Source organism: Pithys albifrons, chromosome 21 (genome assembly GCF_047495875.1).
Source record: "Pithys albifrons albifrons isolate INPA30051 chromosome 21, PitAlb_v1, whole genome shotgun sequence".
NCBI classification, from domain to species: domain Eukaryota; kingdom Metazoa; phylum Chordata; class Aves; order Passeriformes; family Thamnophilidae; genus Pithys; species Pithys albifrons.
This window is the reverse complement of record NC_092478.1, coordinates 6,143,419-6,169,874: the sequence shown is the minus strand read 5'-3', so window position 1 is coordinate 6,169,874 and position 26,456 is coordinate 6,143,419. Positions and strand designations below refer to the sequence as shown.

The 26,456-nt window shown below is 45.1% G+C and overlaps 1 protein-coding gene across 4 annotated transcripts in view; it reads right to left on the bottom strand.

Moving 5' to 3' along the window:
* Positions 1–4,372: 4,372 nt before the first annotated feature.
* Positions 4,373–26,456, bottom strand: part of NF1 (neurofibromin 1) — an 82,118-nt gene continuing 60,034 nt past the window's right edge. For all 4 annotated transcript variants that reach the window (XM_071575055.1, XM_071575057.1, XM_071575056.1 and 1 more), the window contains 19 exons: positions 25,943–26,136; positions 24,301–24,441; positions 23,793–24,072; positions 22,487–22,701; positions 22,228–22,289; positions 21,997–22,111; positions 21,094–21,195; positions 20,049–20,189; positions 19,557–19,683; positions 18,877–19,008; positions 18,255–18,390; positions 17,295–17,452; positions 16,301–16,423; positions 15,526–15,653; positions 14,935–15,035; positions 13,881–14,023; positions 13,076–13,122; positions 12,160–12,376; positions 4,373–8,412 (listed from right to left, as the gene is read on the bottom strand). In XM_071575055.1, coding sequence (XP_071431156.1) covers positions 8,270–8,412; positions 12,160–12,376; positions 13,076–13,122; positions 13,881–14,023; positions 14,935–15,035; positions 15,526–15,653; positions 16,301–16,423; positions 17,295–17,452; positions 18,255–18,390; positions 18,877–19,008; positions 19,557–19,683; positions 20,049–20,189; positions 21,094–21,195; positions 21,997–22,111; positions 22,228–22,289; positions 22,487–22,701; positions 23,793–24,072; positions 24,301–24,441; positions 25,943–26,136 — 2,705 coding nt within the window. In that variant the 3' untranslated portion in view covers positions 4,373–8,269. The remainder of the gene's footprint in view (positions 8,413–12,159; positions 12,377–13,075; positions 13,123–13,880; positions 14,024–14,934; positions 15,036–15,525; positions 15,654–16,300; positions 16,424–17,294; positions 17,453–18,254; positions 18,391–18,876; positions 19,009–19,556; positions 19,684–20,048; positions 20,190–21,093; positions 21,196–21,996; positions 22,112–22,227; positions 22,290–22,486; positions 22,702–23,792; positions 24,073–24,300; positions 24,442–25,942; positions 26,137–26,456) is intronic.

Here is a 26,456-nt window from a genome sequence, read left to right as displayed (position 1 = left end):
ATAGATCACTTCCCAATCAGCCTTCTCCCTTTCCAGTGCCCAGGTCTCATCCTGCAGAGCAGCTGCTGTTCCCGGGAGGTCACCTGGCTGTGAGCAGCATGCTCTGCACCAGGTAATGCTGCAGAAACCTGCTGGAAACACCTTCACGGTGGGGCACAGGGGAGGTTTATTGAACTAAACCAGGCTGGTTGGAGTCAAACCTCCCAGTTGTTTATTTACATGTGTCTGTAGCAGGCAGTTGGCACATGAGAGTGTAAATGAGTAACTTGGAGAAATCACAAGTTGTGTTTGAGCAGAATTGTCCTTCCTAAATCGCTGGATTTGTCTTAAATATTTTTCTCTGAAAAGTTTCTGATTTGCCTCAATCTTTTTGTTTAGAGTAGTCAGGAGTTAATAACAAATACCCTCCTAAAGACTACAAATTGCACCACACATGAAGCGGAAAAATCCATCGGTGCTGAGACTTTGCCCTTTTAATGTCATTAATCTGAGGATTTCAGCAGTTTGTCCGTTAAGAATTCCCAACTGACAGCCATCCTTGGCTGTGACCGTTGGGCAGTTCTGGCGTTTATGATGCCTGGTGGTCGGATGGTCCAAGGTCACAACCACAGCCTGTCAGACACAGGGACCAGAAATGTTGAAGCTTGTGGGGCTGTCCTGCCCTGTGACAGTGCCTGGCTTAGCTCTTAGGGCAGCCAGAGGCCGTGAGCTTCACTACAGTGAGCAGGAAAACATCTTCTGTTGAGTAATGATCAAATCACACTGATTGTAAATAAAATAAACCTGCTAACAGAATAACTGTGTCCATGTGTGACAGGTCACCTTCTCCTTACAGACACAGTCTCTGGAGTTTCCATGAGTGGGAAGCAGCTTTCCAACCTGCCCATTTCATTTGCATGAGGACTGAACAAACAAATGGTCCCAGCAAGAAAAATTGGCACCTTACAAAGTAAAAGGAGAAAGGAAGATGCCTCTCAGCATCCTTGAGGCCAGTGTGTTCTTTGCTGTGAATTCCAGGTACAGGTACAGCTGTACCCATGCACATCCCAAAAACAACGGGACAGTCTAGGCTAGTTGAGGAATCCTTGTGGAGTCGGAGCAGCCTGTGAGGTGCAGCAGCCTGGTCTGTGTCTGCACCTGCTCTCTCCTGTTCCTCTCGGCAGGAGCTTGGGGTGTGTCTGGTGCTGAACGCTCCGAGCTGGCCCTGCTCTCCCTGCACAGCCTCTTCACCAGCACAGTGGGGTTGGCAGCTGCTCAGGCAGTAGCAGTAATTTTTCCCTCTTTCAGGAGCTGTGTGAGACCAGGAGCCAAAAACAAGGACAGGCCTTAGTGGAGGGAGAGCAGAGGAGCAGCAGTCCAGTGCAGCCTTTGGAAGGATGGCACACACAATGCTGGGGACGGCCCCTTCTCCCTGTTCCACAGGCATCTCTTGAGGTGAGTGATCCAACACTTGGCAGGACCCAGCAGATAGGAGCAGCCTTTGCTCTGTGATTCCTGCGGCACTGGGAGAGTGCAGGAATTCCTTTCCCTGGTTTGTTGTGCTGCCTCAGCCACTCCAGTGGCTCCTTGAGTGTGTGCTCTGGGACAATTTCTGATGTTTTGCCTCACTCTGACCCAGCCTGTTCTCTGGCAGAGTCCTACACATCCCTGCCCATGGTCAGTCCTGCCTGTTGGGTGGCTCTTGCTCACACCAGCACAACTTTCCATCGCACCCTTTGCACAGAGAGCTGAAAACCTCCACCTTCAGCTGCCTCACACTGCACTAACTGCACCCAGGCTTCTCTGAAATGAGAACAGCTGTCTAGCAATGAGCTCCAGGGTACAGCAGTTAGACAAGGGAGAGGGAATTGCCCAGAAAGGGGGAAAACCCATGGCTGATAGTGCAGGAGCTGGGTAGCACAGCCAGCGAGTGGAGGAACTGCATGGAAAGCAAACTGGGGGAATGGAGCCCAGAGCAGGTGAGACAGAGGCACTCACTGCCCCCCTGCCTGGCATCTCACACCTTGAACACAGAGCCTGAGGAAGCAGAGTTGATAACTAGAGCTTGGAAAACTCGCTCCCAGTCAGGTCTGTCCCTGACCTGCCTCCTCTGAGCTCGGCCATTTCATCTACCTGTGTCCTCACAGCCCGAGGAGAAGGAGGGCTGGATGAGCAGCTCTGAAGCGTTTGTGCTGCATCCTCTGCACACCTGGCTCTCCCAGGCAGGCCTCGGTCTCCCAGTCCCTAACTAGGGGTGGAAGCAGCAGAACAGATATTTCTAGTTTGTCTGAAGGACAGTATGCTATGAGAAAAAAAATTAAAATACAATTTAATAGTTCAGTGGGATTTTCTTGAGCATATAGTTACTCCTGGCTATTTATAGTGCTGTCATTTGAATACCCTGAAAGATGCTGTCGTCAGAGGCTTTTTCATGATTCCTTTGAAGAACAAACCCATACTTGTTTGAACAAGTCACATCATGGGAGATGTTATTCTACACTCTCCACCCACACAACCTGGGAGTGATTTTCCTTTGAGAGCTTGTTAAACATAGGAGCAGTCAGCTGGAGCCCTTGTTCCATGGCAGGAAGGATTCACACCTGGAAATCATAACTCCAGTAGTGGGAAAGGCCGTGGCTGCTCTGAAAGGGACTGTTGGTAGCACTGCCCAGCTCAGGAGATTGGCTTTGGCTGTTCTGTGACACCAGGTGACTCATCACTGTTGAGGGTCAGGTTCTGTCACCTGTCCCACACAGAGGGGCCTAAGGGGAGGACAGACAATAAAAAGCATTTGACAATGGCAGAAGTCACCAACTTGCTGCTGAATCTGATCCTGTGGTAGGACCTAAGGCACCAAATTTCATCCATCTCACCCATGACAGTGCTGGGGCACCTTCATGGGCAGCTCTGAGCCATCCTGGGGTCAGCCAGGAACAGGAACATGGAGCAAGGACAAGAAAGGGCTTTAATTTTAATGTCTGTCTGTGTTCCTTTGCAGCTTTTGAACATGCTTAAGCAGGTCTCCTATTAAGGGAATTACAAGTTTAATATGAAATTTTGTGCTATCTAAAATATGAAAACTTGTTATTCCAAGTCAGAGGTATTTGGAAATATTTATGCCAGAGAGACAGCTTAATATTTAGGAACAAGCCACTCATATTACGGGTCAGACTTACTGCTTGTGAATAACAACTTCCTTTTTTCTTCCTCCTTGTTTTTTTAGCTCAAGAACAGAATTTATACCCCCACATCAATGCATTTTTACTTTACTATTTTCCATTGTAAAATATTTCAACATCAGCTGGACAGGGATTTTGAAGCTATTTCTTTAGACAGAACAGCCTGCTCCAAGGGTGCAATTTTCCCCTAAATATAGTTTTTCCAACTCCACAAAAACACAGCTAAAATAAAACTCTTTCTCCTTTCATTCTGTCCCTGTGGCTACAGTGTATCCGTGATTTCCAGTAGTAGGGAGGCTCCACTGTCCAAAGGAGGAACTTTAGGAATGTTTTTGGCAGCAGTGATTGAGCAGGTGCTGCTCAGGAGTCAGCACCTGCCTGGCTCCCACTTGAGGTCCAGCTTAGGACTAATGACCATTTCTTCTGAAGTAAAGAAAATGTACTCCTGGAATTAAACAGTTCCCAACCTGCTGCTCCTCCACTTGTGCAGCCCTGGGTGGTACCAGGAGCAGGGCAGGAATCACCTGGCCAGGTGTCTGCAGGTCTGTCTGTCCATTCACTGTGCAGGAACAATAAGATGTCTCAGAAGAAGTCAATGCAGTCACACTTTAATGTGTCGTTACATCCTTTTACGATTCACAAAGCCAGAACATAAGTACTTATACATTTTTAATGGGAAAGTAATGTATCCCCCTAAAAGAAAATAGATGTGATTAATCGTTTGTCACAGGAGTTGCCTGACAGCTGAAACCTCGAGCTTCTAAGCTAGAAAAGCTCAAATAGACAAATTATACTGAATTGTTCTTTAAAGACCAAGCAGCTGTTTTATTACAATATTAAATTTACATTTTAAAAAGAAATATTCTGATTTATTATTCAGTTATGATAATCTTATTGAAGTGACATGAAATTCAAGACAATGGGCTTTATTCTGTCCTCAGTCACCGCAGGCAATCGGGTTTGCCATTACTTAGATCTGTGCAGGTTCATACACTCAGAGCAGCACCAGTCTGGGAAGACAAACCCCAGACACTGGATTTCAACTTGGTTTGAATTCTCCCCCAAAAAAGTGGGAGTTTGGGTCTGGGACTGGGCTGGATCCCTTGGTTCAGCCCCAAAGAACCCACCCAAACTCCCTGTCCCAACAGAGCAAGGATGCCACATACACCACCTTCACCCCACAGCCCCTGGGAATGACCTTCAAACAACTGGGAGCAGGTTGAATTTACAGTTTACTTAAAAAAAAAGGGAAAGTACATACATGAGGGGAGAGTGGGGTGAACAATAATTATCTGAAACCAGTTTCCACCATTTGGACCTACAGCTCCCACCAGTGCCGGGACTGGTGGCTCTCGCTGGGCTCACACACTCACTTGAACAGTAAGAACAGGACTGGGGAGGAGGGAGCCCCTCTGAGCTGAGGCCAGATGGGAGCAGTGAGATCATACACAGGGCGAGTGTGTCGTACACAGCTTCTGGTTTAAATGACGTAATGCACCAGCAGGAAGGAGGAGGAGTAGTTAACAGTTACTAACACTAGAATAATCAAATTTATATGTTATACATATACAGCAACTAACTGCTTTACAAAAAAAGCAAAATAATACAATATATTGTCACATGTATTTACAGTGTAGTAAATATACTTTTCTGTCAAATTTTACACAAAAATTATTTACAGGTGAATATACTGCATTAAAAAAAAATGGTGGGACCAACACTCTGAGTGACTGTCTGTGGTTTGTTGCATAACAATAGAACGTGCTTTATGACATTGGAAAAAATTAACCTTAGAATGAAACAGAAGAAGGCCTAAAACCTACAACCTGGGTTGGAGCGAGCCCTGGCACGTGGCAGGGGCTCGGCCCACGAGACTTAGTGAAATGTTCCCTGTTCTGGGGAACCTCATGCACAGTAAAGCAGAAACATCGGCATCATTACAGGTAGGTTATGCACTATTCAAATACTACTGAGTTATCTTTAAGTCAGGGAAAATACAAACACAAACAGAATGTTAATTGTCTTTACAGTACTCAGCTGTGGTCAGTGTGGGACGGGAACGGGCTCTGAGCCAGGGGTGTCACACACGGTCCCTGGGAGGGTGTTACGTGGTCCACGTGTTCCTATCGGGACTTTTCTGAATTGTAAGTTGTCGTGTCCAAGCACAGGGACTCTGGGGATGCAGCAGGGACTGGAGCAGCAGCCACTGACAGTGGCCCACGGGCTGCCTGGAGCATGGCTGGCACGTGGGGACCCTGGGATGGAACTCAGACCCACACTGTCACCAGCAACAACCGGGTGGAGCAGCCCGGGCTGGAAGCTGCGCTCCCAGGGGTGGAACGGGGTGGGATGGAGAGTGCTCAAACAGGGAAAGAACAAAGGAAGGAGGATGTGAGAAAGAAAAAGAGGCAAAGTCTCAGCAGTGGCTGCTGGAGGGAGTGGGAGAGCAATGAGGTGACAGTAAGGCACTCAACAACTAATTACTGATTGGAGTTTAATCATTACACCAAGGCTGTGGTTCCTTGTGAGCCAAGCACAAGCTTCCCAACAACCAGTACAAGACAATGTTCCCGTGTATTTGGGGCACATGTGACCCCAAATTAAACCCTGGCCATCAGCTGTCCTCGCACCACAATTCCACTCCCTTACCTGACAGAGGAGTCTGGCACTCCTGCTCTGCCAGGGTCCAGGCCCTCTCACTAAACCTCTAACTCAGGGGAACCTCCAACCAATTCCCTCCTTCCAGGAAAGAGAAACTTAAGTTTTGTTCACTGACTTTATGAAGAGACCAGTTTTGTCAGCTGGGCCTGAGAGCCTGGAGCAGTTCTTTCAGGGAAGGTGATTTTCACCACTGCCCCCTCTGCTCTCACATACTCTGTGCTGCAGGGAATGCAGCAGTTTTGATGCAGGGACACTTCTGATGGGCAGTGCAGAAGAGTGAAGGGCTTTCTCTTTGTCCAAACAAAACTGGTTGGGCAGTTCCTCTGGAATTACTATTCCTCTTTACAGGAAACCTGCTCATAGAAGAAACAACTGAAAACAGCAAATCACCTTTACAAGAGATTCTTGTTTTCCTCCTACCTACAAATTCTCAGGCTTCTACAGTTCCTTGTCTTCAGCAAAATGGCAAGAGCTGGAACCAGCTCAAGTGGGCACAACCCAGTGCAAACCACAGTGACACCAGGGGTGGCTCCTCACAATCTGAGATGTGAGATGACAATGGTTTCTACCTTGGGGACCCAAAACCTCTCCCCACTTTGCTCAGGGCACGGCTTGAGTCCCTGCTCTGTCCCTGAGCCCAGCTCAGCCTCATGGCCTCACTCACACCCTGCTCCGTGTCCCCAGTGACCACGTTCCTGCCACAGCACCTGCACCACCCCAAGTAAAGGGATTTGGTTAATTGCACCAGTTTGTATTTCTGATGTGTTTATTCCAAGACTGCTAATCCTAAGTTTTCCTTTTGTTTTGGCAAACTATTTGCATATGAAGTTTGTGTTCATAGCTTTTCCAGGACTGTAAACAAATTAAAGAAATTGTTATTTTATGAATCCATACAATAAAGGTATTTTTATTTACATAAATGTTACATTGTTACTGTGTGGATACATGGGAATTATGTGCTATAGCAATAAAATCGGAACCTTTAATTGTACCATTCTCTAATAATTTAGCTGTGGAGTTTGATTTACTGAAAGCCACTAATGATTGCACTGGAGGATTGGCTTTTACCTAGTGGATATACCGTTTTTTTTCCTTTAAAGCCACCAAAGGGTTGTTGATTTCTACCACAGCGCAGGAATCTGAAACTGGGAAGCAGAATTGTTCCTGAGCAGGAGCTGTGTGAGCCCCCAGGGACACAGCCCCTTCCCAACTCCTGCCTCCTCCTCTCCAGCACAGCAGCACGTCCCCAGTGCTGTCACCAGAGCCCAGGTGACACCCACAGCCCTGACAGTGACCGTGGCAGCCACTTCAGTTCTGTGTAACCCCTGCAGGACCCGGAACATGCCCTGGGGGTACCACTGGACAGCGGCAGCAGCCCCAGCCCTGCCATGGGACCACCAGGATGTCCCTGGGACCCGACAGTGTCAGTTAATTTAAGTTCATGTACCTTGAGCAGACGTGGCAGTTCCTGTCCCTGCCTGGGCAGCACAGGGACAGCTTTGCCACACACCATCCCCAGAGCCAGGAGTGAATCCATCCCATTTCCCCTCCATTTCCCACTGGATATTCTGCCAGGAGCTCCCAAAGGTGCGCTTTTGGATAGGCAGAACTAAAGCACTAAAGCACCTGCTAAATGGAAGGAAGAGACGGTAAAACTTTCTGATAAACTTCCTGATAAACTTTCCCCAGTGCTACAACAGCCCGAGGGGGTCAGTTCCCGGGGATTCCCCCTGTACCACCTTCCCCAGGGCAGGAAACGTACAGCCAAAAAAAAAAAAAAGCAAAGCTTGGGGAAAAAAGCCACTTTGTCCAGTCTGGTCCATGTGCAGTCCAAGTGCGTGAAGCTTAATCTGGGGGATGAGGGACTCCTGCAGCCTCCTTTTCCTCTCCCATTTATTGCTAATTTCCTGAAATTTAACCTAATCCATCACTTCTGTTAAGCTCATCATACTGCTGCTATCATGAGTTTCTTTTCAGTATGGTAAAAAAAGTCCACAGCTAAAATCTTACATGTTTGGATTAAAACCAGGATTAGAGAAACTTCCCTGGCTCAGGAAGCTGCTACCTTGAGGTGTGCAAACTGGGTTAAGGATCAACGCTTCCCTTTAGAGCAGGAACACCCGAGGCCAGAGCAGGTGCACAGCAGGGCTGTTTTGGGAAATGGCTTTGGATTTGGACAAGATGCGGCTCTGCAGCGTCACAGACTCCAGACTTCCCCTGGCTCTGCCGTCCCTTGGGATCTACGCTTGGATCTGGAACACTTAAACAGAAGGGAGGAATGAAGGCGTTAACGTCAGGCAATGGGTCAGGAGTTGATCATCCGGCGGCGCGGCTGACAGGATGGGAACTGTACAGATCAAGTGCAGCATCACACCCGGTGGAGGGCCTTTCGCAGGGGCCGCGCGTGTCAGTCAGGTCCAAAAATAGAAAATAAAATTAAAAAGCAACAATCACACGATCTTTTTGATGCTGTGACGCTTGAAGCTGCCGGCGCTTCGCTGCTTCTGCACTTGGCTGGCGGAGCCGTGGCGCATCCTCCCGCTGTTGGCATGACCGGCGGTGGGCGAGAGCTCCACGTTCTCCTTGTCGATCCCTGTGGAAACACGAGGCCCGCGGTGAGTCCCGAGCCGGGCCGGGGCCAGGGGAACACCTGCCAGAGGAGGTGACAACGCCTTGGACAAGGCGCGCCCCATTCAGAGTCCAGCCCTGCTGAGCTCCGCCCGCCCGGCACCGCCGGGGTGTGTTTAAGGAGAAGCAAATCCCACTTGTGGCAGTAAGGGCTGCAGAGCCACTCCCTCGCTCCAGCCGTTGGGGCCGGCAGAGGGGGAAAGGAGAGGATAAGCAAGAAAACTTACGTGTCTGATGAAAACAGAAAGTCTGGTTAAGGGAGGGGAGGCGGAAGAGGCAAAACAAACCAGCGATGCGAAGGCACCGCTCAGCACCCTGCGGGCAGCCCGGTGGGACAGCAGCGTTTGTCAACACTGAGGGGGTGGCTTTGACTCAAGTCTTGTTTTTGCACTCTCCAGGAGGGAGAACTGATACTGTCAAAATCTATGGGATTCTTCCAGCCAAAAATCAATGCCTGCTGTAGAACAGTGGCAGAGCAGGGAGAGGAAGGTTCATTTCTGAACCCACAGGGTTCTGCTTCAGCGGCAGAGGGTGATTCTTGGTACCAGAGAAGATTCCTGTGCATTCGCACCTACCCTTCCCCTCAACACTAAATCTTGGCTCGCAAACATGATCAGTAAAGGCACGTTTGGAGGACTCTGTCTCACTGCCAGGGGCAGTGAAGGGCTCAGCTGCTCATGTTGCACACAGCAGGAACAGAACCCATGCAGAGGTTCCCCTGGGGAGTTGAGTGTCAAGTGCAGACACCAACTGCAATGATTCAAACCCTGGCAAACTGTCAGTAAAAACAGGATCAACAATTCGTAAACTCACTGAATCATTACAGTTGGAAAAGACCTTTAAGATCATCAAGTCCAACCATCAAACTGACTTTTAACAAATAAAGAAACAGTTTTCTAAGGAGGGTTATATACACAGAACAGGCACAGAGCAGGTGATACTGGGACTCCTCACAAGAACTGCTATTGCCCAAGTTGAGTCCCACCAGTGGCAGGAAGAGGCTTGTGGGGGACAGGCCAAGGATGGCCCCAGAGGGTTTGTGTCCATGACCTTACACCTTTCTGAGAAGCTGCGGATGTTCTCTGCAGGACAAGGTAACGCTGTTATGTTTTGCTAAAAGTCTCACATCAAAAAACCTCAAAAATGAACTGCTTTAGTGTAAACTTGGTGCTGACATGAGAACAACACCCCAAACCTGCCATTAGAGCCATCACTGACAGCTTCGGGCACCAGCACTCCACCATCAAAAGCCAAGAACTGTGTTCAGGGCAGAAGTGCCCCCAATCAATTGCTACTTTTTATGCTGACACTGCTATGAGTTCATCACCCCTGCAGCAGGGCCCCAGTGTAGCTGTCACGGTTTGATGAGTGTTTAACACCCTCACACCCGCAGCAGGTGCAGCACAGGAGTGAAGAGCAGGATGGGGAGTTTAAAGCAAGAGGCTACAAGTACAATCAGCAGCAAAAATTAGGCTGTCTCACAGTGAATACAAAAGTTAGAACAGAACATTGTTACTGTGAGTGACATCTTCACAGTTCTGTACAAGAAGGTGACTGTCACTGGCATTAATGACAACAAAGAACACCCTCCACACTTGGCACAGAGACCCTGTGAAGGCTCCAGCAGAGGCTGCTGCAGGCTGCACGTTTCTCTCCTTGTGTGGGCAGCAGCACAAACCCCCCAAACTATGTTGAGGACAGGAACAACCCACAGGTGTGAGCAAAAAACCTCTGCAGCCTCCTCTGACTTCTTCATAGAAAGCAGAAACACAGTGGTGTGTGGAGCTCCTCATTTAGTGCACCTGTGCCTGCTGTAGTGTAGTGCAAAGAACTCGTGCCTGTTTGCTGGCGTTGTGTCACTGAGGTCAGAGCTGCTCCTGGTGAATCTACAGAGCTCACACCAAACAGTGCTTCAGTTTAGCTTCACACGTGCAGCAGTGATTTCCCATACCAAGCACCCACTTCTCTGTTGCCAGATTTATTCTCAACGCTCTGACGGGCTCTTTGTCTGCTCTACCATCGGATATTTTGGCATCCCCCAGGAAATGCACCAGTTTAGCACTCGTTGAAGCCATTCCCGTCTCAGTAACTGCTCCTCATGCCACAGCCCGGCCCTGACGCAGCTCAAGCAGCATTTCGTGCAAATATGATGAAAGAAGAGAGTACCTGGATGAGGCAGCTGCATGAAAACTGCAGACTTAGAGCAAGGCAGAGAAGCTTCACAGACACAGAATGAAAGAAATAAATGTAAGTGAATAATGTCCATGAGACAGGGAGGGGGAGGGAAAGGAGCAGAGATGGTGACAGACAAAACATTTATAAATAATGATCTTGCCTAATTGTTTCCAGATGCAAAAAATGAATTTTTCATGTATTTGCAAATTATTTGTAACCATAATCAAAAACTCACTTGGCTGAAACTGTTTCTTTGACTCAGTGTGGTGAGGGAACTCAATGCTGCTGAACATGTGGCCTTCCCACTGGTGTTTTAGATTTAATTTTCAAGCAAATAGTGCACTCTGTGTCATCACTGTGTCATTTCAGACTCACTATTAACCTGAACAAGCTCCCTAGTTTCCTAGGTTAAGACTCTCTGTTCATGGAGACTCTTAACCAGCCTTTGATAAAAGCCATCTGTTTGCACAGCACTTGGAAAGAACGTTTGACAGGCTGGATTAATTCCTTCCTCTCAGCTTGCAAAGGAATAGGGAATAGAAAGTGGGGCAGAAGGAAGGATATTTACAGAGCAAAATGCTTCTTTCCTTTGCAGAGCCCCCAGCCCTGCACTATCACCTGATTCTTGGAAATGAACTGCTGGAGCTGCCACTGATGCTGCCCAGAATGTCCTCACTTCCACACTGACAGCAAGGTCTGTTCCCAAAGGAATCCCCATTCCCAAATCATTCAAACAGAGCCCTGTCTTACCCCTGCTGCACCTCTGCCCCCTGAACACAAACCATCCCAGCATCCAGAGCCAGCAGATCCCCTGGCAGGGCAGATTCCTGCACAGAGCCAAGCCAAGCCCAGCCCAGCCCAGCCCAGCAGGGCTCAGTGCAGGGAGCAGAAAACAGGGAGCAAGAGACTGAAAAGGCTTTTTTGCCTTCACTGGGCTTAAAAATGAAGCAGAAATAAAAAGTTGAAGCGAGTGTTTAGAACTGCGACAACTAATTCATCACTTAATATTCCACAGTATAATTTTTAGGCCAAAGAAGAGACAAGATTTCCTCAATATTGACATAAACTCATTTTTCCTTGAAGGCAGAGTCCAACCCCTCCTTGGATCACACAGTGAACTGGAGTCCAGGCACACTCTGCATGGCACAATTAGGGATTATTCTTCCCAACATGTGCTACCCTACAGTGCCCAGATCAGCGTTTTCTCCTAGCAAATTATATTATTAAATGTTTATATCTATTCCTTTTCAAGCCCTCACTGCTGCACATGTTCCACATGAAGATGGAGCTGTTGTCTGTTCTGACACTTAATGCTCTTCCCTTCACGTGGAGTGCCCTGGGAGGCAGCTTTGGTGCTGGATAAAATCCAGCATCTGAACTGGGTCAAGAGCTCAGAACAGTTTAATATTAATGTTACTCTGGAGGGCACTGATGTTCAGTGCATAACCACATCCAAAGGGCCAATCAGAGTGTTTGGTTCCCAAACCTGAAATTCCCACATTTCCCTCACCCACCTGGCACCAGAACAGCCACTGACCTGGGGAGTGCTGGGAAGTGGCAAGTGAGGTCATGGAGTTGGAGAGGTTGAGGTTTGCAGTGATGCTGAGCTGGCTCTGCACCGCCGGAGGGTATGGAGATGTCGGGGTCAGCAGAGATTCCTCACTGGCTTCCTCATCAATTCCAGGCAAATATGTGTCAATCAAGGCATCAAGGAACTTCACTATGAGCTCAGCATAGTCTGGGATTTGGGTTTGCTGTAGGAGAGGGGGGGGGGGGGGAAAATTGTTCTTTTCTTTATATTTTCCTGTCAGTCTGAGCTTTGCTCCAGAGCTCACTCTAAAATCCCACTGGCTTACCTGGAAATTTTAAAAAGCATTTGATGTATCTGTAAAAACTGGCTTGAAAGATTGATTTGTGGTCTTTTCCAGATCACTGTAAATGTGCACATTAAAGACCACTTGCAGGTGTAACTTCAGTGTGTGGGAGACCAGGGGCAGGAGGGGGGGCTGTTTCCCCCATGGGCTGAGCTGCAGAGCCCCTGACACAGCCCTGGGAGCTGCCCCTGCTTTGCCCTCACACCTGGGCCACTTCTGTTCAGCCTCTTCTCCCTGGGATGGTTGGACAGATGGACAGTGCTCCACAAAATTTAACCTTATGGAATCACCATTCTTATCAAATTAACCACTTATACTGTAAGACACACGTAGTAAAGTGACCCTGGGAGAAGGAAAAGGTGCATTTACACACCTGACTGATTTTTCCCAACTTTGGTAATTTATCTGAGTCTATCAAAGCCCCTGCTGCGGGCTGAGCTGGGTGTAGCCTGGGAAGTGAGCCTGACAACTTTCTGCTTGTTCAGAGAAATTCTGTGCCTTGCTGTTTATTTGCACCTTTCCTGCAGCACCAACATGCCCAGGAAAGGCCCAGCACTCCTGGGCACACAGAACTCTTACCTTGGAGAAGGGGCCAGCAAACCTCCACAGCCCATTGAATCCAAAACCTGCAACAACAAACGAAGTGTTAACACCAACCCCCCAGCCCTGGGATGGGCTGAGCCACAGAAATTCTGATTTGAAGATCCAACACTAAATTTTGTCCAAACTGCATATAACAAAATTAAGGAATTTTAATTTGTATATGAAACCCTCAAGTTAAAAAAACCCTCAAAATCTCAGAACTATCACATAAGCAATTCCTGATGATATTTTAAAATGCTGACCATGTGCTTCAACACTTCAGTTTCAAAATTGTGTCAATATTTAAGTTTTTCTCAACTGTCACCTGCTTCTTACGGATCTTCATGGAAAGGTTTTGATTAAGGACCATAAAAACATATTTACATTTTAAGTGTTGCAGTTCAAGTGAACTTGGGCACTGAAAACCAAACATTACCCTAAGGAATTTACCAGGACGTAATCAACTCCTAATTAATGAGGATAACAAAGTTCATAATCACCACCATTCACATTCTGTATTTCTTTAAGTTGCTTGGAGGAAACAGAATCCTGAGGTTCAAATTCTTTTACTCACATAGATGGTGAAATACTTTTCATTTTTGGTGCACAACTGCAGCAGTTTTAATATTCATGTCAAGAGTATTTTTAATCTGAAAACTCTTATTTTTCCTAGGATATCTGAGGCAGGAGAGGTGCCACACCAGCCTGACTGACTTGTCCAGAAGGGCTGCAATTTGGAAACATTTTCAGTAGTAAATCTAACCCAAATACAGCAGTTTTGAAAAAAGAGGAAAATATTTACTCTGCAGATAAGACGTTTGGTATTGGGGTGGAGACTCCTCATGATAGACAACACTTTGCACAATTCCATGGATTGGATTCAACAAGTTTGGATCCTGGCACAGCGATAAAAGGGTATTGATCTTGGAATCCAATAAATTATGCCTGAGGAAAAGAGAAGTGGCTTATTTTTTGGTCATTAAGTAAAATAAATCTGCATTTCCCAACTGACTTTAGCAACCAGCAGTTCAGGTGGGATTGTCACACCCTCAGTGATTTCAGATCACAATTCCCATCCGTGTTCCATGAAGACTCTAACAATGGGCAGCACTTTCAACATAACAATATAACCCATTAAAGCCTTTCTCCAGCACTTTAAATTGCAAGTATTTTAATTATTTTGAAGCAAAAATTCTTCACTGGATTTGTGTTCCTGTCAGAGCCACAGTTTCAAAGCAGCTTTTTAAAGCTGTGCAGCCCCAGCCTCCTGAGCTCCCCTGCAGCCCTTGGGCACATTAAGGGTTTAATACAAATGCCAGTTACTGACAATCATGGTTGCAGCAACTCACAGAACTTGTGTGTGCTTTGATCATGATCATATAAAGCCAGAACAAGGCAGCACTCTGTTAAATTGTGCTCAAGTTTTAAACATCTGCTCACCTTCATTTCTGACAGCTGGGCTTCCTTTACACATATTTGCTCCAGCAAAACTACAACAGATACAGAATCATAGAATGGATTGGGTTGGAAAAGACCTCTGAGATCATCAAGTCCAACCCTTGGTCCAACTCCAGTCCCTTTACCAGATCATGGCACTCAGTGTCACGTCCAATCTCAGTTTAAAAACCTCCAGGGAAGGTGAATCCATCTAAAAAAATACCCTCAGAGTACCTGCAAAAGGCTCTAAATCAGTTTTGAAACACACCTGGGGGACAAATTAAGAACAACCATCCATGGACAGAGTGCACTGTAACCTACACATGAGCAAGTGCCTTGCAGGTGCTTGTCCTGGGCCAGAGACCTGTAAGGGAAGAGCCAGGTGCAGAGTTATTCTAACCAGAATTTTAGGTACTTACACAACAGGAAAGACCTTTGGGAAGACAACACTGGCTTCTGCCAAATACTCGTAGAGAATGCGCTGGTCGAACTCGTCCGTAGTGTATTTCACCAGCGTGGCCTGGACAGGGAGAGGATTCCATCAGTTCCTTTGGGGAGTTACAGCCTTGATTGCTGCAGTAGTTAAAGGGTTTGGCATTTCTGACTAGCAGAAAGCAGCACTACAAAAGATTAATTTATGTTTGTCTTGGGAAACAACAAAACCAGTTGGTAACAGCTCCTGTTTTGGCAGTAAATTCATCTAGTCAGGTTTTGACATGTGTCCAACCAAGTCTTTCTGAATTGTACCTGGTGTGGGAACTGCATTGGTACAGCTGAAAAAAGTACTATCAGACTGCACCCATATTACTAGTTAATGACTTTAAACTGAATTTTGCTGGGATTCCAATGATTTTCACTTCTTTTTAACAATAATACATAAATAACTTTTTATTACATAAAATTAGTCTGTAATAAGACTCAGCCAGGAAACACTCCAAGGACCACGTTTGCTTCACTGGGAGTTTAAAGGACATCAGAAAACAGCAGACAACACACATAAGAAAGCTTACAAGAACTGTAAGCAGCAGTGCTTGAATTTTTGGGTCAGTCAGAACCTCTTCATCCAGGAGCACGTTTGACTCGGACACGGAAACTTTCCGGAGATGTGGGTGTTGCTGTGGTGATATTCGCTGGGTTTCTGCCAGATAAAAAAGAGCAACTCATCCAGAGCACAAGAAACCCAAAGCCAGACAGGATCAGCTCCTGCACAGCAGATTCAGTCATGTGCAAACCTCAGAGTTCACCAGCTGTGCTGGAGTTCAGCAGCGCTGGACCAGTACATGGGATGTGGTATCAAATGGAAAACAAAAACCCCAATTTCCTCTTCAGTGAAATACAGGCCCAGGGGTGTAAGTACCAAATTCAGGGTCAGGCAGATACAAGAAAAGAACCCTGGTCTTGCATTGCAATTGGGGGTGGGGGCACAGGAAGCAGATGGGGGAGAAGATGAAGAGAGGCATTCCAGGCATCAGGTCACGTTCCATCTCCTGCAGGAATTTGCAGCTGGGGCTTATTAACTTATAACAAGCCAAATGTTATTTCCTTGCACTCCTGTATGCAGGACTTTAGAGCTGCCCCTGATCCTGCACCTGTAAACTAAGCAGCTCCAACTGCACCCTCAGCTCCAGTGCTATGAAGGCTGCACCCTGCAGAAGCATTGCCAAGAAAGGTGCTTCTCCCTTACCTTGGAGTAACCTTGGTAAATAAAACACTGAATTTAGAAATAATCCTCTGAATAGCGTTTGTAATTAGTATTATTCTTAAAATGTTAGTCCTGTTTCTCACCCATTTCATAATCATTTTCGGCTACTCTCCTCATTTTGGGAGGCGTTGTGATTCCAGATTCCATGTCTTGCCTTTTAGGAGCCTTTGTGTCCGATATCAAATGGTCAAAACTTTTCCTTGTACCTAAAAACAATTTATCAGGCAATTAAAAACATTAAACCTAAATCCATTTTCTAACTTTTTCTGATTTTCTGGCCAAGCCACTCCCCTCTCTACCATGTACTGACAGGAATCTGGGGGCATTTCCCCTTTCTCAGGGATGGGACAGACAGGACGGTCACACCATGCCGCTCTCCATCACAGTTTCCAAAGTGCTTCACAACACACATGAGGAAAACATGCAGTTAGTCAGGTGGGCATGCCATGGACCCCCGGGCACCACACCACACTGAACACACATGCCAGAACGTGGTTACTGAAAAGGAAGCAGTAACAGGGCTGGAAGGAAGGAAAGGCCCCTCTCCTTCCACCTGTGTAAGGCCAAAGGGCTCGCACAAGTTCTGCAAAGCAACTCAGCTTATTCCTCTAATAAAAGGCTTTGTAAACACGATGCCCTGAGAAGCCATGAACACAAATCAGACTGCTTATAAAACATCTCCAATGTTCTGGGACCATCTCTAGCACAAACCAGAGCATTCAATAGAGTAGCCGAGCTAAGTATTCACTTCTTGGGTTTGCTGGATAGGGCTGGGAGCAGAAAATTGGCATTAGGAATCTTTAGTGTCTGGAATGTACTTTTTTTGTTCCTTTTCTCCCTTTTCCACTCCACATGCACATTTTGAGTGGCACTGTCACTTCCTCACTTCATGACCAAAAGAACTGAGTCCTTTAACTGTCCAGTGTCCTGCAATTTGCCTTTTGCAGAAACTGCACATATTCCTCTCAATCAGGACTAAGCCCTTAAAGTCAGAACCAACACAAGAACAATTTTTCTCCAGTAATGCTTCCCAGGGTATTCTGTAGAAAAATCATTAAATTAGTTATCTTAAATAACCTAGAAGCTTTTTAGTGTTGGCTTGTGAGGGCTGCCCCATATCCAAGCTCATGGATTTCCGTGTGCGAGGGCTGATCTGTCCCACTGTTGGGTAACTGGCAGCCAGGTGTCTGTCTGACCCCTTGGGGGATGACCAGGGCTGGTTCTCCTTTAGTGTCCTGCAAGTGCAAAGAAATTCAATTAGTAAAATCTTTAAAACTGTGCACATTTAGGTCTAAGTTTTTCAAGCAGCCAAACTATTAAACTCATCTTTCCTACTAGGTTAATCTCCCCAAAACACATATTAAGAGATGGCAATTACTTTGCTTGCAAAAATGTCTGAGCTAGTGAAAACAAATAAACTGATGTGAATGTAATGCTGCGGAGATAAAAAATAAAGTAGTGAAAAAACACAAGTAAATCAGCCTATGGGGCAGGATGAAACATTTAATAATCAGCTACTCCACATTCAATGCTAAAAAGAGAGATCCTGAGCAAAGTGCTCCCTGTTGAGAGACACAGGCTCTCCAAGGCACTTCAGGTTATTCCTTGGCTGATGTCTCTGGCTGCACACAGACAGGCTGCAATAAGGCGTCAGGGTTTTCCAGTGGCACAGACAAGTACCTGCCTTGGAGTTCTTAAAAGGGCAACCAAAATTTTCTTCTAAAATATAAATGAGATGCAATCAGGTCTGGTAGAAAGATGTTAGCAAAAAAGTTTAACAGCCTCCAGAGCAGCTAGGCTCTGAAATAGTTTTATGGATCTGAAAATTAAATCTATATGAATTCCAGGCCAAAATTTCTCTTTGACTCCTGATCAGAGTGGAAGCAGCAAATGGGTCAGGAACCAGTCACAGCCCAGGAACTCAGCACTGTCAGTGGGGGCTCAGTCCTCAATAAACCACAGGTTATCTTTAGGACACTTCCTAAAGGAAAGAGATATTGCCATTTGGATAACTTATCTAAAAGTCAGACAACCAACCTATAGCTAGTGTCACTGTGATGCATGGGATATGTATCCATAGGAACATTTTCCATTGAAACGTCTGTCAGCAACAGAGACTTCCTATGCTTTAGGCTGCAGCGGCTCCGAACCTCCTCAGAGACCGTCAGCAGAGCTGGAAATGCATTGAACAATATAAACAACATTCCATCAATTTACAGTTTTTACTGAGAAGACCACTGAGCTGCAATTACATCTTACGAAACATACAAATTAAAAGAAAGTAATTAAAAAAGAATTATATTCCCCATCCAGTTACAATGACAAGATTTACACAATTGTCCTCATATGTCACAATGTCTATTTCTAGACCACTGGAAATTTGAATGCTCTAAGACACACACTTCAGTACTTACACCAAGAAACCTTCAGCCTCCCTGAAGCACTTCCAAAGCTGCAGAGCAGGTGCTGTGCTGGCAAAGCCCTCAGTCCCCCAAAAGTTTTCCCTGATGCACCCACCCTGCCCTCACTTCTGCCCCCCTCCAGTTACAAGTTTCCTTTATGCTGGTACAATTTTAGCAACCCAGACCCAAAGGAATCCCCAAATAATCCACTCCTTTTCCATCAGCACAGATTTAAAAGGAAGTTTGGCTCATTGTACCTGCCAGGTAAGCCACGCTCTGGGTGTTCACCTCGAACTTGTCACAGTTCCTGTGTTTGTTAACCAGAGCGAGGAGTGTGTGCAAAATCCTCACTGTTCTTGCTACAGTGGTAGGAGAAGGATGCCTGTACCCTAAGAAATAAAGGATTTCATTTCATTTTTGAACCTGTATTTCTTAAGTGTTAATATTTTGAAAATATTTATTAATATTTTCCAGCATGTTCTCGGGATGCTTCATCTCAAGGGAAAGGAACCACAGTGTTGACAGAAATTGCACATTCAAGACTAGTTCATTCTGTCCCATCCCCCAAACACACATAATTTCAAATGTCTGTGCACACATTATTACCCCAGAAGTCAGTCTTCTAAAAGGAACAATGAGCCTGAGCACAGGTAAACACAGAGAGAGACACGGGAGAAAGAAGTAAAGAAGGGCAGCAAATGAAGCCCCACATCCCATGAGAGTTAAGAATCTACAGCGTTAAAGACCTTTGTAGGACAAGTATAAAAGAAAGTTGGCAAAGTCCTTTAGTCAAAGAACATTTAATTCTACATCTACTCTGTAATCCAAGTTTCTTAAAATCCACTACCCATTTTGTGCCCTTTATGTTCGGACTTGTTTTTATTTCTGGATTAAGAGCATTCATCTCAAACAAATAGCACTATACACTCTTCCTTACCTTTCAGGAGATGTCCCACTAGTGCAAAGTTAAAGTTGGAGTTGAAATTTAGCCCAACAAAATGATCCATCTGCTTGCAGTGCCATTCAAGTGGTCTTCTGATCTCCATGAACACCTCTTCTGGGCTCTGACCCACAAGAAACAAAATAAAAGACTACCTCACTTAAAGTTACTTATCACATCTCAAGTTTGTTGTTTTATTAAGTGACAAAGCAGTTCTTTCAAGAGGTCACAGGAGAACACCAAACACTTTCTCAGAGATCACATCTAGACATTATTGTTGCAGTTTCAAACAAAGTAATAAGAGCTTCACCTCCACATCTTAGTTTTGCTGTTGATATCACTCAAGTGAAACAATTTCTAATGCAAATTTCAGGTTTAGTTCCTTAAGGAGTGTCCACAAGGACAAAGTTGGGGTTTTTTTCCCTTCTTTGACAGCTCTAACTGCTGACAGCACTGCAGGGTCACCAGAGGCGAGTGCTGCCCACCTACCTTGTCGTTGAACACACGCAGGCTGTCCAGGGTGTGCAGGTTCTGCTCCAGCAGAGCCGTTCCTGCCGAGTACAAGTTCACCTCATCCAGCTGCAGCACTGCCATGGCCACCCAGAACAGAGCCTTGTGCATAGGAGAGTCCTGGAGGGAGAGAAAGAGCCACAACTGCACTTTCAAGTCAGTTCCTGTAGATCAAAGACAACCAGGACTGATGGCTGGGTTTGTCCTTCTTGTAGCAGGCTTTGTCCTCAGCCACATCCACTGCAAGGAAAGAGCTGCTCCCATGGACCTGCTAAAACACTTCACAGGTGAACAGTATAAAGTCAATAAACTTCAAGCCTCATTTCTGCCCCCCAAGCCATTCCTTCTCTCTTACACTCCTCCTCTTGCTCACAAAATGTCAGACACTGCCCTGTGCCAGACTGACCAGAAAGGGGTCTGTTGTCACCAGCACACGTTGGCCATGGGTGCAGCTCTGCACTGCCCTGCCCAGGCAGCTGCTGCTGAACATCAGAACAGCACACAGCAGGAAATGGGTCTCTAAAGCAGAGATTCTCCTAGAACAAGTTGTATTCACTAACAGTAGATCCACGAGGCTCTGCATTCCAGTCGTACCTGTTGGTTTGCTGCTCAAACAGGGAACTGGACAGTAACATCAGCTGGGAGAAATCACAGCAAACCAGACAGGCCTTGCCATTTCTTACAGCCCTGACGTGGAAGGGACATATCAGCAACCAGACATCTGAAAGCCAGGACTGGCAATCTCATGGAAAGGATGTCTGGGAACAGCCTTTGCCCACATGGCCACAACCCAGTTTGGGGAAGCAGAACAGAACATTCTACAGCATTTCCAAAGCCCTTGCACAGGTCCCACAGACAATCTGCCTCATGTCCCATATGTGGTACTTCAAAACATGAGTCACAGCAGTCAAGCGTGAACTGCAGAGACCCCAACACTTACTTGTACTTCTGGGATTATACTCACAATTGTAATCTTAATTTTTAAAAAACATTCTCTGTTTATTCTAAAAAACCAGTTATTTACCTTGTTAAGAAGAGGCTGCAGCTTGGTGAGGGCTATAACTGTGGCTTCTATTAGAACCTGGCTATTGTAATTATCAGGGCCTTTCAAACAGCTCTCAAGTCCCTTTTTGTAAGAAAAAAGAGAGTAATTAAAAATACAACCATAATTACATTCTCCTTTGTAAAAAGAACATCAAAGCTCTACACAGCAATTGTAGCTCTCAATTATTTACAAAGCCTGAGCTCATTTTAAACTAATTCTCAAGACCTTTTCCAAATGGAGATTTACACAGCACTCATATGTGTATTGCTGAAGCAGCTGCACCATGTGCACCACAACAGTCAGGGTGTAAGAGCTGGACAAAAGATCTTTTTTCATTTAGATGCCATTCAATTAAAGTTTATGTCCATAAAACTCTAATAAAATGCTTAAAGGACATATATTTAGCACTCTGTTCCCTTGCTATGGAACACAACCTTCTTCAGAAAAATGGAACATCACTGTCAATCTGGGCAGCCTGTTTCAATTTTTTCTGATATAAATGTCCTGCTCTTTATTATATTTTTTTACAACACATGAGGTTATGCACTTTCTTTACAAATTGTGAATCATGTGTATGCAGGAAAATGCCTTATCAGAAAATTTCTCATTTATTTCAATACTGACTCTCTCAAATTTTAAACTCAATATTTAGACCTATTGTTACTCTACAAGTCACAGCAGCGATGGAACTTATTGCCACCAAATCAATTCCAAATAAAAGGCTTGGCCTGCAGAAAGTCTATTTTCATACAGTTCTATACAAAAACATGCTTGAAAAACATATTTATCCTCAAATTATGCCGAGTTCTGTATTTGATGGGAAGACAGAGCTAAAAACAGCTACTTTATAAGTCACAAAGGGAAACAGACAGACCCATATACCTTGCTGAGGATTCGGATTATTTGTTTTATTTGTCCATGAGACACTCGTTTACTTATACAGCCAAAGACAACTAATGCTCTTGGCTGCAGGGAGGGGTTATACTGGAATGCAAACCTGTGAAGAAACAGAGAACAGTGTGTTAAACAACACATATTATTAACAAAAAGGTGAGAATTCTGGGTGTACAACAACAGGCAGGGAGGGCTCAGGGTGTGCAATCTAAAACGTACTTTTGAGCTAGTTCAGTCCACTGGTCCAGCCACTTGCATGTTGGAATATCCCTCATACAAGCCTGAAAAGAATTAGACTGTTTGAATAAACGTAACATTGAGGAGAAGTATTTTTAAAATTCAGAGAACATGCAGTAGTTTACTCTCAGAAGTCAGCTCTTAACAGTTTATAACCACCCCAGGAGATACATCTCCCTGCAGTGCCAGCCTGCAGAACTGGGCAGTGCCCTTAGGGATGCTTCCCTTTGGCCCCACTCACCTCCATGATCTCCAGGAGAGCCTCAGTGACAGTTTCCAGCGAGGTCAGTGCAAAGGTCTCCCTCTCGTAGGAGCCGGGCGAGAAGGACCTGTCGCGATAGCTGGAGCGGAAGGCGATGACAGCGGCTGATTTCACTTTGCTGATTCCAAACAGCAAATAAAATTTGGGCAGAGAGAACTCAGTCAAGCTCAGCCTTAAAACTTGCTTGGTCTCCTCTGTTGAATAAAGTTTTACAGATTAGATTCACACCATGGAAATTCCAATCCACATTTTAACACTCTGAGGTGTTCACCCTCCCAGGAGCACAAATAAACAGCCGTCAGGTCACTGCACATTCCAACACTGTTCCCTTTGCTACCTGCCACAACAGCTGTGCTCTCTTGCACTGATTGTAGAAACCAGGCACAATGGATTCAAAAACAGGTGCAAAGCAACTTTTTTAAAGATGTGGTTCTGTGACTTCTCCTCACACTGACTCAGGAAATGGAAACCAGGAGCATTCCTGAAATACCAATAGGACTGGAGGTTCAAGCAGCAAACTCTGCTTGAAGAAAGCCCCCTAAAGCAGAGGCAAATGATGGCCCTGCTACTTGCACTGAGTATTTTTACAATTCTGCACCTGCAGTTTATTTCAGGGTAGATCAAACCCCCTGTGCCAGCAGGAAGGGTCCAGGAAGGCTCCCAGGCCCCTGAGCTGAAGCACAGCCTGTGTGTGTGTGTGTGTGTGTCCACCCACTCACCCTGCTGATATACACAGACATAAAACGAGCTTTCAGATACTTAAAAAACATTACAGAAACTTGGAATTATTTTCTGCACAAAATCCAGCATGGTTTTACAGTGCTTCTGGGTAAGAAGTGGCTGATTGCTAATACCTGTTATTTTAGGGCTGCTGAAATCCAACAGTAGATAAAATACCTGTTGTAACACTATAGCTTCCCAATTCCTTATGTAAGTGATATTTTTGTCACCACATTATGCAACCCTTCACAAGATGCACATCAGCCAGTTCTAGAACTGATTGTATTTTCTTCTTTGCCTTGCCAGAAATCACTGGTACTTTCTTCTCTTTTTCTAAAGCCCATTATACAAACGATTTACATTATGCACCTGCTCTAAATGAGATATTTTTTACTTCCATACTAATTTCTTTTTGATCATATCTTCGTTCTGATTTGTATTCAGGCTGAACTACAAGCCGCTGTTTTCAAACTCTCAGAAGAGTTTACAGAGAGGAGGACAACTCAAATATTTAATAAACAAATTAAGGAGCAATCAGCTCCACTGAAAATCCAAACAAACTCACCACTGAAGTGAAGCTGTGAACAAGTGCAAAGAGAGTGAATGATGTTGATGACGAGACCATGGGTGGAAGCTCTGAGGGAAAGGGGGCCTGTGGCCACCAGCAGAGTAACCACGTGGAAGAGGTAGGGGAGATGTGCAGCCACATCCAGGGAGTTGTTGAAGGAGAGCATCAGCATGTAGCGTGCCAGGATAGCAATGTCATCCCACATCAGGTGCTGCTCCAGCGTGGGAGTGGGAGACAGACAAGTCTTGTCAATGATTTTACACATCCTCCCAATCACCTGGAAAGAGAGCAGCCATTCAGTTGAACTCAAATGATGAGTCCAGCTCGAAATTTCAGTAAAAAACCATCACAATTCAACACTGGAATTGTTCTATTGCTTGGAACCTATTTTATCATGATTTTTGCAATGTTGTCTGTACTGAGATAAGAAAGAATCTCCGTGTCACATTAGTAGATAAATTGAAATTATTATATAAAAGGAGATTGGGGCACAGAGGGAACTCACTTTGCTGGACACAAGTTTGACGTTGCCGGAAGCCAAGGCCACAGCCGTGTCTGCCATCACCTCTGCCTTGATGGAGCCCAAGCCACCCGTGGCACTGGTTTTGATGAAACTGTCCAGCACTACATCCAGGAGATCTGTTATCTGAGAGAGAAAAAAATCCTCTCTTACCAGTCAGATTAACTTAAGTTTTCCACAGCCAAGCACTACTGAAATCACCAGCTGTGCATTCCTTTAGCTGAAGATGCACAACTATCACAAACTGAAGCATCAGTTTCAGTGACTCGTTATTCTTTTGGCAAAAAGCCTCATGTAAATTTTAGAACCATAAAGGTGAATTCCATCAGGTTTTACTCAAAATGCTTCAGTACTGTGGAGAAACTATAACTTATTTTGCACTATTTTTATTTTATTTTCCACTTTAAAAGCGTAACTATTTATAAAATGCAGAACACAGTAAGGAGGAACTGGATTTGAAGTGGAAAAAAATGCACTTCCAAGAAAATAAGCGAGATCTCATCTGCCAAAGATCTTGCTTAGAGCACAGTCAGGTGTGAATATGGTTGCCAGTAAAACAACTTTGTCCTCATGCTAAAAAAGACATTTAATATATATGCAGGTAAGAATGTAATCTGCCCCAGAGCACAGAGAGCCCTCAGACTGCAGAGGGAACATGCCAGGCCAGGACTGAGCTATTTCAGTACCAGTTCAAACTCAGCTCTCACTGCTTTATGAAAATTGGTTGTAATTCTGGCCAGGTGACCTTAGTCAATGACAAAACTTTCACTGACTGCTGTGAAACATTTAATCTTTTTATTTTCTCCATATTTACCTGCTAACTGACTCCGATACTGGACATTACAGTCACACTGCTCTCAGTGTGATTGAAGCTTTCAAAATAAGCTGGGGCTTTTTGTTTTGAGGTGGTTTTGTTGGAGGGTTTTTGCCAATTGAACAAAACTCACTCATGCACCCATTTCTCAAGTCTCCCACATTCCACAGGAGCAGCTCTTTGATGCTGGGCTGCAGCAGTCTGGATGACAGTTAAAAAAATCACTAAAAATAGTGTGACAGGGGGAAGTTGATGCCAAGCTCATGAGTGAGCCTGACCATAGGAAGCAAAGCTGGTCTCATTTCCCCAGACAGCTCCTCCTTGAATGGCACATATGATGGCAGCTTTGCTTTTTTCTTAGTCTTTACTTTGCAGGGAGGGTGAGGACAGAACTGGGCTCAGTGTTAAGCCAATCATGAACAGGATTGGAATTAAAATGCTTCTGTTTCAAAAGTGCAAACATAAAAAAATGGGTTTTTACAATGCCAAGTGCCTCATACCCCTCAGTGTCAGTGCTTTGCTCTTTCCATCCAGTGCCCTCCATCACAGGGTTCTGATCTAATAACTACTACAATACCAAAAACTTGTAATTTTCAGTTACCAGTAAGGGCCAGGAACACACCCCTAGAAACCAGAGTTCAATAATGATTTTATCAAGTACTTTGCAGAGTGGAAACTTCAGAAGAACTTGCACACCACTCTCCACATGCTCACATACCTGGGCTATGTTAACAGCCATCTTATTCTTCTCCATTAACACTTAAGTGGTTAAAAACTCTATAAATCTGTTTACAAACGATGCAGAATTTGTACCTGTCCAAGACTCCCCCATATCTTAGCCTGAATGGAAGGATACATCTGTTTTTCATTTATTGTCATTGTTATGAGCTTATCCAGAATAGCAGTGACTCGCTGGCGCTTGGCATCGTCGTTGTGCTTGCAGAATCTGACCAGGTTGGACAGCCAGGGAGTCATGTACTCCAGACACAGGTGTTTCAGCTCAATACCTGAAAGAAAAATGCACCTTGTAACACAGAACCAGCACTGGCCTCTATTCACAAATCATTTTTTGTCAGCACTTTTCCATTCGGTTTTACAGGCTAAAATAATTACTAAAATCTAAAATATTGGTACAGCAAAGGATACTGGGTGAACAGAGAAGCTTCAAAAAGAAACACACTCAAATAATGATATCCAAGAAACATCTGTAGGCATCTGGCAAGGAGATGGTGACATTTTAATATTATAAGATGTGACATAAAAATGTGCAAATTCAGTGTTAGGGAGGACTACTAAAATTAATGGTTTTTTAGTCTTTAGAAAACAT